General features: G+C 35.5%; 1 protein-coding gene and 1 long non-coding RNA gene across 2 annotated transcripts; one reads left to right on the top strand and one right to left on the bottom strand.

The window, feature by feature from the left end:
- Positions 1–1,548: 1,548 nt before the first annotated feature.
- su(w[a]) (suppressor of white-apricot) lies at positions 1,549–19,048 on the bottom strand. The gene is made up of 14 exons (XM_019057775.2): positions 18,568–19,048; positions 17,799–17,968; positions 16,504–16,694; positions 15,109–15,331; positions 14,559–14,638; positions 10,645–10,838; positions 9,989–10,157; positions 8,924–9,044; positions 7,826–8,029; positions 6,511–6,720; positions 4,538–4,699; positions 3,783–3,873; positions 2,836–3,015; positions 1,549–2,186 (listed from the first exon to the last, which is right to left on the bottom strand). Exons 1-14 carry the CDS (start codon positions 18,762–18,764, stop codon positions 1,967–1,969), a joined length of 2,412 nt encoding a protein of 803 aa, XP_018913320.2. The 5' UTR covers positions 18,765–19,048; the 3' UTR covers positions 1,549–1,966.
- Positions 10,170–14,218, top strand: LOC140224833 (uncharacterized). The gene is made up of 2 exons (XR_011900050.1): positions 10,170–10,322; positions 14,021–14,218. It is a non-coding gene; the product is annotated as an uncharacterized lncRNA (long non-coding RNA).
- Positions 19,049–19,849: the final 801 nt, after the last annotated feature.

Below are 19,849 nucleotides of genomic sequence, written 5' to 3' on the forward strand. Positions count from 1 at the left end.
ATGAAAATATTAGAGAGGGATAGTCAGAATAATACAATTGTTATTCAAAATTTAAAACAGTCTTTTTTAATTTTATTACATAAATAACAAAGAGGGTTACAAAAACTTCATCAAACCTTGATTTTTAAAAAAATTAATATTCATGATTTCTACAAAAAATTTCACTTAAAATAAAAAGGTTTAAAATCATATGAGATAAGGAAGCGTCAAATAAGAAAGAGCAAATCAGTCAGATAAAAATTCAGCGCAGTCCAGACAGTGTAGGTTTTCTCCATCAAGAACAAGACAAAAATAAGTATGAAAGTATAAATTTTGCAGCTATCACAATCTTCAAGAATAATGAGAGGACCTATCTTCTTTCTTACACTGATTAGAACTCTCGTCTTTTATGCTTTGTTTGGAGTCATCGGAATGTTTATCTTCCTTTTTGGAAGGTTTAGGGGGAAGACTGGGGTTTTTACACTGATTTTCTTCTTTTTTGCCCTGACTAGAGTTGTTAGAGGAATTCTCCTCTTTTATGGACTGATTGGAGTTACTTGGATAAGTTTCTTCTCTTTCGCTCTGGTTTGGCTTAATAGGACTATCCTCTTCTCTCTTGCACTGACTTTGCTGGATAGAATTATCATGTCCCTGACACTGCGCGACTACATTATCACAAGGTTTCCCAGGTGTCACTATGACTCTTTTGTTGGCCTTATCAAACGTCATACAAACTCGTGGAATTATCCCTTGTAACTTTTTATGCATCTCAGCAACATTATTTTTAAGGCCATTGAGCTTATGAAGCAGTATACACGGTTTCTCATAACCTGGTTTGCCTTCCAGCGACTTGCATTTACCGAGCATCTTGTCACAGAGGCTTTCATTTCCAACAACTTTTGACAAGCACGGGACACTCTCTTTGATTTTATCCACGAGTGCCGCCATGGAGATCTGCGTTCCGCAAGTGTGCGGCTCACAATATTCAGAGGATTTAGTAGTTGGGGGCATAAGAACCTTGACGCTTGAGTCCTCGTGGGCTGCTTGCGTGGTATCAGATGGCCTGTTAAAGATGCTTGTCACCGATTGAATTGCGTTCTGTATTTTGGCCACTATTGTGTTTGAGGGGTCGCATGAAACGAAAGAAACAGGCTCCTGAAGATCGCAGTCGCAAAACTCATCATCATCGTTTTCAACGTCAATCATTTTGTTCACTGAAGTAGATGCAGCAGCGATTTTTTCCTTTGATTCGTTATTTGCAGTTTCTGATGGAGTGTTGTTTCTGGGACACTTTGATTTGGTTGTTGACATCTTTCCCTTGCATGCAGACCTACTAGCCCCACACAGTCCACAAATTTTCGGGAAGTACTTACGACACCATGAACGGCAAGCTGCTAAGTCACAATTCAAGTAGCAACCAGTGGAGAATTTACAACAAGTCATTGTAAAGAATGAACTCCTCTCGGGAAGTCTTATTAAAAACTGGTTCACATTTGTAATAGAGGTAAAAAAATTAAGCTTGCTGTTGACAGTTTTTTCTTGCCCAACGAAAAAAGGATAAAACCCTCATTAAGAAATTACATAGTTTATTTCGAGACTAAATTAAAATCTTGAATGCTTAGTTAACACACAGAGTCAGTGGAATGAGAAGAGTAAGTTGAGATGGAAGTCTGACGTTTCTTTAAGTCTCTTTCCTTGGCCGCTGGGCAGCGTTTACCCGCTGATGATCTTGGAGGCGGTGTATAGCGCTTACCTCTACACGAGATTCTGATTTGCGGCAACTGGTCGAGCGCTTGGAGAATGCAATGAACCAGGTAGCGGATGGTGTTCATGATCCCTTCATAGTCGTCCCAGACGCTTCTTTGGGACTCAGCACAATGCCCACATTGCATTATAGCCTTCAAACAATTAAAAGAAGTACCTGGTAGGCTTACATTATGCCATTGACATTTTGCAATTCAATTATAATAAAGGCAGGAGATCAGTCTTAACTTGAACTTGAGGAACTGTCAGATTCCGAATCGTAACTAGATGAACTGGAGGAACTGCGGTGCTTTGATTTCTTTTCGTGGCGTCGTTTGGTTTTGCTAGAGTGTCTATGACGCTTGTGCGAATGTTTCTGAGATTCACTGCGAGAGTGTTTTTTAGAGTGTTTTCTGTGCTGGTCTGACTTGTGACGACTCTTATGACTGCTTTTGGAATGAGATCTGAAACATGATGAGCAGGTGAATTAATTAGTGGCTTTAGCAGATCAAATCAGGGGAGAGTGAGGGAGAGTTTATTAAAAAATTCAACAACTGCAAACTAGATAAACTTTTAGGTAGAAGTAAAATGACAAATATCAGGATGTTGAATAAAAAAATACTGACTTACAATGTGCAGCTTCAAAATAAGCTCTGGAGGATAGAAGATTAGCTCTTTAAATTGTAACAAAAGTCATGGCATTGTTTCCATTAATAAGATCACTGCCAAGCTATAGTGACTAATCTTTAGTTGATCGCTACAGGCAAAAAAACCATCACAGTGACCAGTGTTTTGAATGGCGCTGTGCTAACCAGCCTAATTCAATATTTCACCTTTTCCCCGCACTTTTTTGGCCTGCTAGAAACAATTTCACAAAAATATGTTGGCAGTGAATGTGTTAAAAAAAATTACAGTTGATTGCAAATAAATTCAATTTTACTTTTCGGAAGCCGACAATTTATAAAACGATAGGTATGCTTCTTGCACTTTGAAAATTTCTATTATAGCAACACTTAGATGAATTCTGTGTTTCATTCATTCCTGGCTGTTTCAAAACAGGTGGTATTTTTGCTGGAAAAGTATCACCTGTTATGAATGAAATAATCAACTTACTTTTTAGATGACTTGCTAGAATGTTTCTTCCTTTTCTTCTTGGGAGGATTTAAACTAGGTGAAGGCGATCGCTTCTGACGTCTGGAGCTTGATAACGGACTTAAATCGATGACAGGATGGTTTACCTGCGAGCCATTTAATTTTTTCTTCTTCCCAGAATTTTCTTCTTCATCGCTAGAACTACAACAAGAAAAAAATGGATATCAAAGACGTAAAAAGATAATTTTTTCTTAATTTCCGAAAAATTACTTTCGATTACAGTAGCAAAGTTTGCAAAGGAGCGATTTTTATCAAGTTAGTTCATAAAATTAAAACCTAAATTTTTAAGGATGAATACTCTCTGCAATATAAAGAATAATATGAGAATAGCATTGCAAGCAATTTGATTCACTTTTGTGCCGGATAAGGCTTACTATTTTCAATCTGACAATTTACTGTCTTAAGTCCAGTTTGGTTTGTTATTTCAGAACAATTTTTGAACCAGAATATTTGTAAAACGCAATGGTCAAAGTCAGAATTTCAAATCCCCTTGCATTGGACTCACTTACCCTATGGAAATGGACCATCCATATTTATGGGATACCTATCAGTGTCAATAAATTGTACTTTGATAACTAAAACCTGAGAGATTAACCAAAAAAATAAGATCCATGGACAACCAGGTTTTTAAGTCCAATGAGTATAACGTTGAAAATGATCGTAAAAGTAGGTTGCATCATCCACTATAAAGTGCATACCAAAGTTTCTTTCAAAACGGTCTCATAAAAGAGCACGCAGATTGTTGAAATCGTGACTCAGTTGAGAGAACTTGATAGTTGGAATATCATTATGTAAGTGATCAATTGTATTACTCCCTTTTCTTGTGGTTTCTTTATCAGGTAAGATAGTCCACAGTTTAGAAGATAGGAAGAAAACAAAATAAAAACCAAAAAAAAGAAAATACATACTTGTCAGAGATCGCTATCACAGATGAAGGGGATGGTAATGATTCTACATCATCAGCTTCTGTAACATTATTTTGTGTGGCTGTAGATCCACCTGTAAAGTTTTGAAAGAGAAAAAAAATTAATTTTTCATGAAAAAATTATTGATACTTGGGATGAGAAGGATAGTTAAGATATGCAATGTAAATCAACACCATGAAAGTTGCAGAGACTCGACAAAACAAAGGAGCTAATTGGTGCAAGACTTGCAACATCAACTTCCACCCTGAAAGAGCTGGGCTTATTTGATTTCTGACTTCAGGCGTCGCCTTCAGGGACCTGCATTGTGTGCTTTAAGGGCCACACCTTCAACTCAATTAAGATATAGTCGGTTCTCCTTTAAGTACCACAGGTATTGATTGGACTTCCACCTAAAATGTTGTGTGACTGTTTTTTTTTAAATTGCATAGGAATTTTGCAACAGTGAAACAAATAGAAAGAAAGAAAAACCGAGCAATCACTAAGGCACAAATTCACACATCTATACACCTAAAAGCTATGTTTTATGCTAATAAGTGCCAATGTAATGAGAATACAGTTCAGCAAGGGTTGCGTAACATCTCCTGCCCTGATTGCTATAAGATGCTATTTGCAGCAGAAACATGAATTTGTAAATGTCCGTTCTTTGCTTAGGTTTTGGGTCAGTTATTTGTGATGGCAGGTTAATTGCACAGTTCTAGTTATTTTAGGTGCAACAATTAAACACAATGTTCTCTTACCTTCTTGATTGTGGTTTGATGTAACTAGTCTATCTTTCTGAAGGAGATTCAGGAATGCTGCTGCCCTCTTTTTCCGCTCTTGCTGGATTTGACGTTCTCGTTCTTTAGCCAGTAACTTTTCTTTTGCTGTGGCTGAGAGCTTGTCTTTGACCCTTTCTTCAACTGAAAAAAATAGAAAATGATTATGGAATATTATCTGGAGGAAATGAAAAAAGAGGTAAAATGACAGATAGGAGGAGGTTGCTAGTTTGCTCATATGCAGTCCCATGCTGCCATGATGTCCACTGCTGTTGGAGAAAGTTGCCAGCCAAATTAAAGCATCGGACTCTTTCCTTGCGACAAGATTCTCTGATGTACCCTTTCGATTAAGTGGATCTACCGTGCTTGCAAAGGTCATTCGTTAATTGATGGATTGATGGATAATTCCTGGATTTTAAGAAATGTATAAAAAATCCCTGAAAGTCACATCAAACTGTATTGCATTGGGCATTCAAACACAAAACTTAAATACTTAGGAATGAATACAAAATAAGTTCCAAGGCAAAATTGGAACTTGTTTTGTGAATTGATTTCTGATTTTCTTTCTGAACATGCTTTTGAGTTATTTCAAAGTATTTCTCAATTAAATATTTGTACAAATATCTGATGAGCTACAGCATCAAAACATGAAAAAATTCATGGCATGGCATAAAGCATGATAAGACATTAGGGAATTTTCGAAAAATGTCTTAAAATCCAGAAATTAAAATTTGACGATTAAATCATCCCAAAAAACGGGATGGAGCCACCTTAATAGAAACTATATTGGATTAAATAAATTTTTTTGCCTAAGTCATGACAGATAAAATACTGATGCTTTTTGCAAGTTCCAGAGTAGTTCTGCAAGCAAGGAGGACGACAAAATCGTATGCAGAGGACGTACAACAGTTGAATGCAAAGATCTGTTGTGATCATGAGTTTTCTATAAACAGGGAGAAGACTTCAAGACCTGATTTGAAAGATTATTGACGATGTAAAAAGATAGAGTGACTGGAACATTACCTTGAATGAACCTCTGGGGGGATGATTCATGCACACTACATTTAACAAGTAAGGTATATTAGGATAAACTGATGAATGAAAAAACGAAGTTCGTTTAAGAGAGAAAAATATTGAAATAATTCATACTTTTAGTCCAAGGGACACACTCATGTATTTTAAAAACAAACCAGAGAGGACCCAAAACACTTCCTTCACATTTCACTGGCACCGAGCATCACAGAGAGAAATGAGGCTTAGAACCAAGTAAGCTAATGAAAGATTTAGAGTTTAAAAAAGAAAAATGAATTTGAGTAAAAGGACGCCAGATGAAAACTTTCGGAAAATCATAAATAAATGCTCATATTGGATGAATACACTGGAATTTTGATTGATTTGAATTTACCAGACAAACAAAGAGAGGTTAGGAACACTTGAAAATTTGTTGCTAGGGTTTCAGAAATATTTAGTATTAGCTCAGTTCAAGGTTGCCAAACTATCTTGTATTCTTTCAATTTTTTACATAAAACTAATTAATTCATATATTTTTTTTTTTTTTTTTTTTTTTTTTTTTTTTTTTTTTTTCCATTTTCAAAAGGTAATCATCCTTTTTGAGTCTTTTTAGTGCTATTTATTCCGTATTATTTTGTTTTCTTTATCTTCTATAAAGGAACAATTTGCGATTATTTTTTATGCTTACACATAGTTCTTAAATGGAGTATAGAATCTTCCATTCATCAGTTTTTGCCAACATGTAACACACTGTTATCTTTAAAATCTTATCAGAATACAAGCATGATGTAAAAATATTCTTCCCTCAATTTATGTAAATCTTTGCCCAGTACCACAGCTAAAAAAAGAAAGTAATTGAAAGAAATACAAATGTTGCCCAATTATTCCTTACGTAATGAGAGAAACGATACAGGAAAATATCAAATATCTAAAAGTAAACTTACTCCATCTGGCATTATTTTCTGTAGAGTGAGATCCTGTTTTTTCTAATTGCTCAGTTTTTTTGGTCTCTTGGTTTGACTTCGATGATTTGGAGGTGTTACTGTTGCGATCGTCTGAATCCTCATCTTCGGAAGATTCCTCCACTGGTAGAGCGCTACGGCTTTCGAGGCTTTCAGCTTCTTTTGGTTTTTTGATAGAGAAACAGACAGGCACTGGAAACATAAATCCCACTTGTTTTAACAAATTCATAATTAGTGGAATCGTTAAGTTTTAAAAGAAACTAGAACTTATGCCTCCTTGGAGGTATTAGCAGTGAAATTTGTTAATACAACTATCCTCTGATGTATAGTTATGGGTTCAATTCAAAAAGGAAAAGGCAAAATCCAACATTCATGATTCAAAGATTTTGCAGAGCTACTACACTTTTGGGTGTAAATTATTCACATTTTATAGAATGAAAGAAAATGGAAAAAATTAGAAATGAGAAGGAAAAAAATTAGCGCTAATGAGTACCATCTCATTGACCTTCAAACTGAATTCATTCTCACACACCGCTGACTGAAACTGACAGCAATATGTTACATTTATGGACTCCACAGTAGAGTTGCATTCCAGATCTGCCGTGCTAAGGAAGAACGCCGTATGAACATTCGAGAGTTGCCAAATTTCCTTCGATAAAATGTTTATTTTTGAGAAAGATTATGGATATTTTTCCTTGAAATTTCCAGACACTTTAGGTAGATTACAAACAAAATTATCTGAGAAATCGGCAGAAAAATATTCAAAAATTTTCCTATAAATTAGTGTTTTGCCAGAGGAAATTTGGCAACGCCTAAAGGCTCATACGGCGTTTTTCCTTAGCTCAGCAGAGATGGATTTGATCCCCCTTAGGAGGAGCTCAATTACTTGCACGGAGTTTGATGTATCATTGAATAAGGTATCCTGAAAACGCTTTGATGGATGGTTTGTGACTGTTACCATTACTGGTGCAATTTCTGCTTTAATTTAGCGACACACCGAGGGAATTTTTTCATTGAGCAAGGACTGTCTTCTTTAATTTTTTGACTGCCACCATTCTGACAAGTTTGAATTCAAAATTATTCGTCAACATTTGTGGTGAAATGAAACTTTTGAGGTTGGACAATTGATGGGATTGATTAGCAGTAACAATTAAAACGCCGATATATTGCTATCTATGGAAATACAGAACACAATAAAAGCCGGACGGACTGTAATAAAATGGTTTGATGAAATATTGAATTCCAGAATGCAGTCTAAAATTGTTTTTTATTATGAGGCAATATTTTGGATTCATACCTGGTTTGCTGCGCGCTTTAGCTTCTTGGCTATTTTCGTCAACAGACAAATTGGACTCAGTTGAGGGTGCAGGAGCTCCATTGCTATCTATGGACTGCTCTGATTGCGATGCCTCTGGATTCAGTTTCATGTACAGATTAACTTTTTGCCGGTAGTAAGGATGATATTGATGTCCTTCTTCCAGAAACGAAAACCTCGGATCTCCTGCAAAAATTATCATTTTACACTGACACCATGATTTGATGGTCAATCAACCTACATATCGAGCATTAATATGAAAAATCTGGACGAGAAATAATTCAATATAACACCATAAGTATGGCCCGAGGGAAAATCGTACACCATTTTGCTTTTCAGCCTGTCTCTCTCTCACTTAAGCTAAAGCATTGAATTATTTCAAACTATTTCACTGTCTAATTTTGCACTACAGAATGATTGGACTTTCATGAATTTTAGGTAACATTCCTTGAAAAATGGGGATTGTAGATATATTTATCGAACCTCTGAACTGAAACATTGTGGAACCATCTTAAAAAGAAGGTACACTGGTTAATGATCGCACAATCATGGATATTTATGTAGATTTCTTTGACGAACTAATTTTGACTGAGCTAAAATTTTTTGTCAGAAATTTTTCAACATGTTTGGTGAAACTGCTTCAATAAAACTAACGAGAACAAAAATTCTCTCCGAATAGTCAAACCGCAGGAAATAAAAAGATTTTTCTTATTGATGGCCAAAGTGCGAAACCACGTACCTCCATTTGCAACTTTGCAGATTTCCTGAAATACTTCATCTTTCCTTTCGAAAACTAGTACACATAATTTTTTGAAAACTTCATTGATTTTTCTAACACGTTAGAGAAATATTCTGAATAAGTTTCAAGTTCTAAAGTGGGGTTCCTTCTCTTTGAAAAAAAAAAAAGGAGCGGAGATTTTGACACACCGCATAGAAGATCTGTGGTTTTGCACTTAAGCCATCGATATTCAAGGAAAAGTGTACGATAAAAAGTTGTGATGATGACAACACACCCTGTCTTCTCCGTTGAATGTATTTTTATTGAAAAGATAGGAGAGAAATTTTCTTTGAGCACTTTACCTTTGCTTTTAACTATTCCTTCAAAATCGATTCCATTTTTAGCAACATACGATGCCATTTTGTCAATAATTAGCTGCATATGAGGAGGAGGTGTTTCAATTGGACAAACTGGTGCTTCCATCTACAAAGCAACAAAAGAGTCAAAGATTAGAATCACTTCAAAAAATTTTGAGTTGTAATCTCATTAGAACAGACCCAAAGACAAAAAATGGTAGGTGGTCTTCTTAATGGTTGGACCTCTCAGTGTCATTGAGATGGCAACTTTAGCTGAGAACCACTGAAATTTAGAAGAGGAAATTTTGTTGCCTAAGTTTGATTCATTGTTATTAAAGCAGCATTTTTTTTTTTTTTTGAAAAAGAGTTGGAACTGAAAAAACTAAGACCGATTTTACAGTTAAAATTAAGACAAGTTTGAGATCTCCTTGCATAATCAGCCTGGGGTCCCGACTATTTAACACTGTGTTTCTTTCGCAACTGAGGAGAGTTATCTAATTTTCAAATTCTATGCTTACAAAACAACGCTCAAGGATAGACACTTTGAAGGTGAGACTCTTAAACCATGTATTGCATTTGCAGTGTTTTAAAATCTCCATTTCTATTTTATTTTTTAAAGGAGAACCAATCAACATCATTCCTTGAAATTTTCACAGATTTTTCTTTGCAACGAAAGGAAAAATGATGGAGCTTTTAAAGAATCGATGTTGAGTGATTTTCCATTTAAAAAATAAAGTATTACATTGAGTCTGGAACATCGCAAACCCAGATACATGATCGTCATGAGTTACATCGTCGACTTGTAGTATCTCTGGCGGGTGGTTGTCAAATTATGAAAGGAATAGCCTTTACCTAAATGATACCAACACTTGCTGGAAAAAACACCTATTTGTTTAGGGAATCAATGTCCGACATGTTTGTTCTAAAATGAGCCAAAACCTTTCTTCCTGTAGTACAAATATCATCCAAATTAATGAGCGCACAGTATAACATTCCTAAATGAGTACATAATACAGATCGTGTTTACATTACCTGACTTAATCATTATTCTCAGATATTAGAAATACGTACACATGTGTCCTCATCTTCTTCTGGAGCGTAAAAGTGCGAATCAGCAAGGGCTTGTTCCGCACGAGCTTTCTTCCGTCTCTTTCTTAATGTTGAATTTGAAACAGGTGTTGTTGCTGTTGATACTGCTATTGAGCCTACTTCTACGCTTGGGTTTGAAGATTCATCATGACTGGAATGATTTAAAGAAATATATCAATAATCAGTCAAGGAATAGTTGGAAGTCTAAGTTTCCAGGGTTGCCACAGAATTTCGAGAATGAATTTTAAGCTTTGGCATAAATGCTTCAACAAACAAGGCTACTTTTGGATGTTTAACAATTTAACAACGGATGAAGGTAAAAAACCCAAATTTGAATCAAAAGTTTTAGAGATTAATAAAACAAAATCAAAGGTTGAAACGACCCAATTTTCAAAAACTGGTCCCTCAGATTCTCTTTCGTTCAGTAACGTCTTTTTTATATGATAAAATTTAGTGAGCACAGAAAAACAAAAAAAATATTAAAAAGGGAAAACCCAGCCATTAGACTTTAAAAACTCATTAATTCACTTATTTTCTTTAAATGGCTCTCAGAAGTTCGATGACTGGGTTTATCTTTTGTAGTTTAAAGTTCACTATTTTTCAATTAAATCTATCTCCCTTCACAAAAAATGTCTTACTCAATTTTTGGCGATGGCTGCGATATCCTAGGTGGCGATGGTGCTGGAGGGGGTGTTGGCTCCTTGGGAAGAAGGGATGGAACGCTCGGCAATGCCATGTTGCTTTGTTTTTCTTTTATTTTATTAACAAGCATGGAGTAAGCACAATCCGATGATGGCTTGTAGTTAATAGCTGGAATCACAACCCCTGGAGCCTGTTAAACAAATTAAATCAACACAGATCAGTACCGAGACAATCAGTGATATGAGCGGGTAGTGAGCTAAAATTAAAGTTTTCCAAAATTTAGGTTATCTACTCTTTACAACGGAATTTTATGCTGGTAAGTAAAGCTTGCTAAAGGTTTAATCAAACTTCACTCAAAAAATCACAATTCCACTGGCTCTAGAGTTCATGACGAAACAATTAATTTTACAACCTTTACTTACTGGCTCCCTCCCTCAGCAAAAACCACTAAAAAAACCTTCAGTCACTGAAGATGGCAAGAATTTTAATTTCCAACGAAAGGGTAGAGTCTTGTGGGAAATATTATTTTTCAAGTTGCAGATATTCTCTGTTTTGCTGCACAAAGATTGGATGCATTTCATGGTGAATCTTAGACATTTGATGCAATAGCACACCGCTGTTTGTGCAAATCTCATTTGGAGGAGAATAGAATGTGATGAAAAGACCATAAACAGAGCACATTGAAATCTTATGTGCCCTGAAACCAGCTTCAAAAGAAAATGATGTTTCCTCAGTTTACTGGGATAATTTTTAAAGAATGAACACAACGGTAGTAATCTTTGTAATGTCATTCAACACTGAGTCAAAATTGACTATTTCAGTCTGCCTTGAAACTTACAATGCTGTAAGTTTTCTAATGTAAACTGACACTGAATGAGAAGATGGACAAAATAAAATAAAACACGGACATATATTTTTTTTCTTCTTCTTTTTAAAGAGAAGCGGAGGGGAATTTTTTGCCTAAAGTCACAACAGAGCGAGCATTTTATGTCAGTGATATGAAATGACCCAAAAAATTTCTGGGGCCCTGGTAATCAAAATTCATGCCTTACATTTGGCTTTACATTAAAATTGTATGGGCTGAAACGTTTCATTTCCTGAAAAAATTTTGCTCACAAAGTATTATAGTAAGGAAAGAGAAACATTTCTGGGAGAAAATTATTCGGATAAGGGAAAAATTTGAGCCTTGAAATTAAAGTTCTTCAGTGGTCAGGGAAGTTCAATGAAAGTGTTCCAGAGAATGAGAGAATCATTCAACATTGCATTGACAGGGTTGCCACAGTAATTGAGAACAGTATTTCCGATTTTTCTTGACTTATTTTATTCCCTGATTTTTAAAAATAAAAAATAGGGTCAATAAAAAAATTGGTTCAATAAAGTGCTTAATTTCCCTGAATAGTACTTTACAGTTATTTCTCTCACCTTCTTTTAAAATTATTCCGAAACTATAGCAACCCTGCTTTCATTTTGAGATAATAGAGGAACAATATCAAATATTAGACTCATCCAGATTTCATTGGCACGAGATAGAAGGCACCTTTGTCTCCCAAAAAAAACTCAAAAAATTACAGAGAGAAACGTGAAATGAGACTTAAAGTTCCTTCCTCTAGCTAGAGGCAAATACGGTGAGTCCATGTGAAGATGAATAATATTGGTACCTGTGTATGCTTCTGATGATGACACATAAAATACCAAAGGAGAATGAACTTCTCTCATTAGAAATCTTTCTGCAGAATTTGTGGAGTTTTAAAAATCAATGGGCAAATTCTAAGACCACGTACATACCTCAATTCATAACGTTACAAACTTTCTCACGTTTTATCTTGAAATAGGAAGAAAGATCAGCCTAATTTCATGAAAACTTCCAAGATTTCTTTTTCTGTTTTTATGATTGTTCACAGGAGAAGGGATTTTAGTCTGCAGATGAAAAATTTTGGATTAATAGATCAAGAGTCTTCCTTCTTGATGTTATCAGTGATTTTCCACTTTTTGAAATCTTGGAAATATTCAAAACATATCACAATGACTATTCCTAAGACTTGCGTGACATTGGTGTAAATTGGCCTGGAGCTAAAATGTACACACAAGATAGGACCTGTGCAAAGAGGCACCAAACATGATGAAATCATGAAATTTATGAGCTCAATATTTTTGAATGAGGCTGAATATGCATTTTTTCAACAGTCATCTTTTCAACTTGCTGGATTAACTTTAAAAAAAAGAGGAAAAAACCTGGGTATATTGCACATTCTTTGCCCTTCAGAAAACAAAAATAAAGCGATAAAGGAATCAAAATCCCAATGGAAAGTCTTGCTTGAGTGATATGATGATGCATCAATATTTCAATTTTTCAATGTTAATGATCTATCAAGACAGAAGCATACACAACGGAGTCCTTTCGCGGAGGGAAATAGGTCTCACAGTTTTCTAGCTATACGAAGGAACTCCAACAGGCATATTGTGTATTTTTACCCTGCAGAACAGTTTTTCAAACACTTGAATCCACACATCAGCACAAAATAGTCAACTGATAAGCCTGAAAAATAGAAATCGCACAGAGGTTATTATGATCCATAAAATGATAAGCCAGTAATTGCCTACGTGTCTCGCCTTCCGATTCCTTGAGGTTTTTTGCACTCATTTTTATTTGACTTTTACAATATGCTGACAAACTAGACCAAATTTTCATTAAAATGACAACAAATAATGTGAAACATGACTAAACTTTCATAAAACTCCAAGAAACTTGTACAAATTTTCATCAAACTATAAACAATTATCAGTGGTAGGATAAGAACAATTTCAAAAAAGTAGAATTAATTGGGAAAAGCTTTAAGAAATAGTTTTCAGATTTAATCAAATCAATCAGTTATCAGTGTCAAAATATGCTTTGCAAAAAACCCTTGGTCAAATTCGGAAGGTCGTAATATGTCCTGTGAAAAAACCTGTAAGGAAGAATTGGCAGACATTTTCCCTGAAAACTTCTGAGATTCTGAAGTTATGAATCATTATCAGAGAAAAAATATTTTAAGAAAATACGATGTTGAAAAGAAATAGAGATCATAACATAAGAATGTGGATTATTTGGCATAGCGTTGGAGGTAAAAGAATTTTAAGCCGAGTTTGTTCAATTATATGATATCACAATATTATCAATTTTTAAAATTGAAGGGAAAAAAATAAAACCCACTTGCTTAGGGTCAACTTTGCACTGATTGCATTCAACAATTTCACATCGATTCAGATTTTCCGGACTAAATTTCCGATGCAGAACTCTCAGCTGTCTTTTCGACCTCTAAGAATATGATAGGGTCCCTTGATTGCTTCTATTTAAAAATAAATTCAATATACGTTTTCTTTTTATGTTTCTAGCCACAGGAACCAAAAATGGAAACCGATTCAAGAACATATCTGCAAACTTTGTTTAACCTGCTTTCCAATGACCCTACCTAAATTTAAACCACTGATTACAAAGCTACTTTAAAATAGATCTGATCTGATTCAAGGAACTACGATGATACTTATTGTTGTCTGTCAAATGTAATGCAATGAATGAAAAAAAAAAAATAATCTGTTTTTATTACCCGTTTTCTTTAGTCTACTTTGTGCGTTAGCTTTCTTCTGGACTTACAAACCTTTTAGGCAACCTTCTAGCATCCTCAAACTGGCTTTGTTTTGGGAATAAAATTCAAGGTACTCACCGCCATAAGGTACTTCCCTTTAAGAGGATGGTAAGTTCTTGGTAATAAACGGATAAACAAACCACGCAACGTCCTTCCGTTGTATCATCCCTCGATTTAAACAGGCAGTGACGTTTTCAAATATTTGAAGCAGGTACCTAAGAATGCAGAGGGATAGAAAGAAACAGTGCCATAAAAAAAGCAATGCATGAACGATCGATGACACCTACCGGTTCTGGGGGCTCGAGTGGGACTGTCGCAAGGCTCGGATGCAAGTAGTGCTCTGAGTTCGCTTCTTCTCTTGCTTTTTCTGAAAAAAAGGATACATAAATTGAATTAAGGAATTTAGCAGTTTCAGTCACATTGACATAGTAAAACTTCTAAACTGAATGAGAACATAAGAAGATCGAAGGCATGAAAATAGTAGCGTCCAACTTGAGCAATTCACCTGAAGCACTAATCTACGGATATTAAAAAGAGATGTGGCAGGGCACACAAGTTCTTTACAGAGAGAGATAGTGATCCTGCTATCATGCATTGAATTCAGTATAAAACTGGAACCCATGTCTTATTGATTACAATTACTTTCATTTTTTGATACAGTCATACTCACCCACTCATCCAACTAATTGAAGCGCTGGGTGCGAAAAGGGTGCTTTTCAGTTGCAATGTCTCAGAGGGGCCACTAAGTCTAGATTATTTTAATGGTTTCTAAGCCTATAGATTTACTACTTTTTTCCAACAGTCATGGAATTTGAACGGGAAGCAATCAAATCTTACCTTCAAGAGCTTTTTGCTGTTGTGTCTGTGGACGATAACGTCCAGTCTTGATCGCCATGTACACGTGGCGATAGTAGGGATGAAGAGCGCTCCCAAAAGAGAGAAACTGGAACTGAGGATTGTTGGCCTGTTTCATTTTTAACAGCACTTCCATCTGGGCACCCTGCTCACAAATGAATTGTGCCGTCCTCTCAATTATGGCGTTCAGCTTCGTTTTTTCCGGCTGTCACAAAAATTTTTGAAAAAAAATTTTATCTTTAAGTTTTTTTTTTTATTGACATTAATTAGATGATATACTTGTAAACACACTCATTTATGTTAAAATTTTTGTTTAAAAGACACATGTGCAATAGTTAAGGACCTTTACCATAGAGCCTTAGAATGGGGTACATTCAAAATTCGAATTGGGTGAGGCTTGACTTGTGGGAGACTTGTAAAAACCACTCAAGACTCCACAGAAACTTAGAACCAGTAAAGGGCTTTTAATATCCGATAGCCACTTTCGGTATGATGCAATGGACCACTGTGCAAGGTACGAATTTAAGCATTCTGATACTTTCTTCATTAAAATTTTACTTAGAACATGATTTGTGCAACAAAAATTACTGAAAGTAACTCCTAGCTGAGGTAATACCATTTTTCTTTGTATAAATTCAAACTTCCCGCTCAAGGAAAAAACAATAATCTACAAGAGTTAGATCGCACACTCAACGTTGCCGTGACAGTCTTTGCGGTACGGATTACATTTGTATATTTGTACGGAGTACATTTGATTTACACTTTGAATGACTCAAGAAAGGAAAGTACACTGCTTTACTGCGAAGCTTGTTACACTCGTTGTAGTGTGCGATTTGATTCATGCAGACTCCCGTTTTATGGTTAGGGAGAAATTCAAATTTTTCCTGACCGATGCTAAATAAAAATGTTTATAACCAGGTTCAAAAGGAATGAATCAGTAATTTCCATTTTACAAATCACATTGGGCGTAAAATTTTGAAGAGGAAACAAATATTAGACATAGTTCCATCCTCAATTCTTTATAATGCAAAAAAAAAAAAAACAGTTTTAAATCAATTGAAATCATAAATAAGGAGGGTTTGCGACAGCTTGCGAGATCGTTCATCTAGGTCAGGCTTTCAAGCACCTCACTCAAGGCAAACTTGACTGCCAGCCACAAAGATAAACTGCCTGCAGGTGCAGGAAATTGAAAAAATACCAACACAGAATCTGCTCTTAAGGGTGGGTTTCAGACTTTTTTCGTGTGCCTATCATGATTTTTTTGCACTTTCGTTTGTAGAGGATCCATTCACTTGGCTATATCTCTTGTCTGCAACAGACCTGTTCAAGGATATTCATGAACCTCTTGGGGGTATTTATGAGGATTGGTTCACTTACCACAACCATGCCAACAGGTATATCAAGCTCATGAGGGACAATGAACGGGGCATCTTCTTCATCCTCTTCTTCTTCTTTTTTTGTTTCATTTCCTTCTCCTTCCTCCTTCTTTTCCTCGGAGTACGTAAAGCCAACTTGTCCATAAGCCTTTTCGCCATCCAATGCTTGTTGCAATCTCTTCAGCTCCTCCTCTGAAAGATTCATAGGGACAGACAAATGAGTCGACCAAAAATAAGTATTTTTTGCTCGAATACAATTTTAAAGTTAACTTCTTAAATCTTAAAAATTATTCCCACCACCACAAGGAAATTATCACTTTTTGCTTATCACTTCTAACTTTGAAAATAGCCTTAGATTTTTTCCTACCACAAACTAATTTTTGTGAAAGCAAATTTACCATGACGGACCCATTTTTTTTGGGCCTTGGAGGAGCACTATATTTTTGAAAGATTTGATTTGGCAAAACTTGGGTGACAACGGAAAAAATGTAAAGTCATTTTCGGATTTAGCAACAAAATACATCAAGGAAATTGTGCCACTTCAACATTTAAAAAAAATGCATCTTCCTTTCAAACGTAAAACGAACAGGTAAGATTCAAATTTAGACTGCGACAGAAGATCAAGTGAATTTTTTTTAGCATTACAAGTAAATGCGAGAATCAAGATGGCAGATCTTCTGTTACAGTCTAAAGACGCGTAAACTGATTTGAGAAGGACTCAATTGGAGTGAGTGGAAACAATTTCTTATGCACATGGAGTATTCTATGTATTTATATAGCTGCTGGGTTCAGAATGAACTTCGTATTTACCTTTAAGGCATAAATTATCTGACAGAACAAAAATTTCCCCTGAAAAGACTGATTTTTAAGTAAGTAAATTCTGACATGATAACATATTTTTCATATTTTTCCTGAACTTAGCACTAAAAAATACGGGGAATGATTCAGTTGACACAAAACAGGCATGATTCAAACTTTGCAGCTCTCCGTTTTAAATTAATTCTGTACCATGGAGACAGAATAGATTGCCACATAAAACAAAATGGTCACAGGCCAGAGAGAAAAAGATCCAACTACTTCTTTGTTTTCTTTATCGGGAACTATGGTCACTTATTTTCTTTCTTTTTCGCTTGATGCAAATTTGCATCGGGCGAAAAAGAAAGAAAGTAAGTGAAAAAGATCCAAGTTTGAAACCATTCTTTGATTTGTGAAGAAAATTTCAAACTGTTTTGAGCAAGAAAATCCAACTTTTAAAAGCTCCAAAATCCAATTATTTTGTCTCATCTAAATACCAACCTTGATACAGAGCCTCCTCGTCCTCGTTGGTGGTGAGAGCTCGATACCTTTCTTCATCACACATTTGCTCCACATATCTCTCCTCACTGGACAGACCAAACCAACGATCTTGGCCATCTGGAAGAGCCTCATACATTGATAAATCATACAGGGTTCCTCGACCATCATACCTGAAAATTATAAAACATTATTAAAGTCAATGGGTCGAATACACAACAATATAAATTGTAGAACATATTCTTGCAAATCAGGGAAAACAAATAAATTCTGTCAAACTGTTATTAAGTACAAATGAAAGGGATGAAATCCGCGGTCCAGCGCGATCCACTCGTTCCACGGATAAAAAAAAAGCCCTCATGGTCCATCTTCATCATTCCCCAAGTCTAACTTTGTTAATGCGTAAAAGGTTGTAGATTAATTAAAACCAAAATTTACCATTGATGTTATGAATGGAAACAACTTCATTTTCTTTGTTGATGAAACACAATGTCCCTTATACCTCGTCACCACAGGGCGTTTCATGGAATTTTCCCCAAGTTCCCGTTGCAGGAATGAAACTTCTGGGCTTTGGACATAGTTAACCTTACAACAAAATTTCTTCATCTTATTTTGAAGTCGTTCCTGGGACTCCACAAGGACTATTAGTTGTTACTGGGATTGGTATCCACCGACTCAATATTTTTCCCAACTTCGCTAGCAAGATTTTTCCCTGGGACAAATCCCATGAAACATCCCGTGGAGACAAGGCCAATGCAATGAAAAAAAGTACCTGTCTATTTTGAGGGATTCATCTCCCATCCATGGAATCAGGTGTTTGCCTTGATCGATGAGAAGGGCGCGTTGGTCATCTCGGAACAATTTACACGAATATCCAAACACCAACAGTTCCTCTTTAGGTACGTTTTTTTTGCGAAGAATGCCAGATTCGTTCAACTGCCAAGTTTTATCATTATTGATGGTCGACATGACGTTGTGGCTTGATTACTTAACTAAAATGAACTTGGAAGTAAATGCTCAATGACTGAAAAACACAGACCGTGGGAATCTCACTTCAGGACAAGGCACTAACATCCAATTTAAAGCGGTCGTTGAAGAAGAATAGCAAACTGATGATGATGATATAACTGATGTGAAAGCATTAGGAAAGTTACAAAACACGATGAAATCAAGGATTTTTCAGCACGCATTCTTTAGTCTTTTCTTTTTTTCGCTAAAAAAATTATCCAAAAAGTTTTTACAGGTTAGAACTGTCGGAGGCCATTTTGTACCAGCAGAACCAACCATGACAATTCCAACCACATGATTTTAGAATTAGAACAATTCATGATTTTCATACTGATTAATTTTTTTCTTTTATTCCTTAATTGCATAAAAAAAATATTTCGGTATGAAGTTTTTGCAGCTTTAACTATTCAGAATCATAGGAATTTCAATGAGTTGTAAGTAAATGAAAAGAGTACATTGACTCCCAGAGGTTGGCAAACCGTTGAATTAAAATTTCACCGCCAAATTTGAAATTCGAGTGCGCCTGGTCCCATGAATGGATAATATTATGACAAAATACTTTTCTCACTCTAAAAGAAAGAAGAAACGTTTAATTTTGAAAAGTTATCCTCAAAGAATTCGAAAATATTCCTATGCAGTTCACTCCCGACATTCATATGCACGGAGTTGGTTTGATGGCTTTTAAACAGTATAATTTATTGAATTTTAGATTATGGAATGATCCGAGTGTCCTAGAGGTTGCTCTTTTTAAGCTTATTCCCTTTCCCAATGGTTCATCCATAATAACCGAACGGACGGCTCGAGCTTGCACTAAAAAGCCAATAAAAAAGGGAGTTCTTAAAAAATTTATGCATATATTGTTCACTTCACTGGGTCATAAGGGGTATGTAAGTATTTTTTAAACATATTCTATGACTATCATTGAAGATGGGGTTATGAACAATAAGATGTTGCTATTCGTCCAAAAACCCGACTTTTACCATAATTTAAAAAACAATGGATGCTCGTGGATTGGTTATGAAGATCTTGGTGATTTTTGACAAAAC

Source organism: Bemisia tabaci, chromosome 6, assembly GCF_918797505.1.
Source record: "Bemisia tabaci chromosome 6, PGI_BMITA_v3".
Lineage (NCBI taxonomy): Eukaryota > Metazoa > Arthropoda > Insecta > Hemiptera > Aleyrodidae > Bemisia > Bemisia tabaci.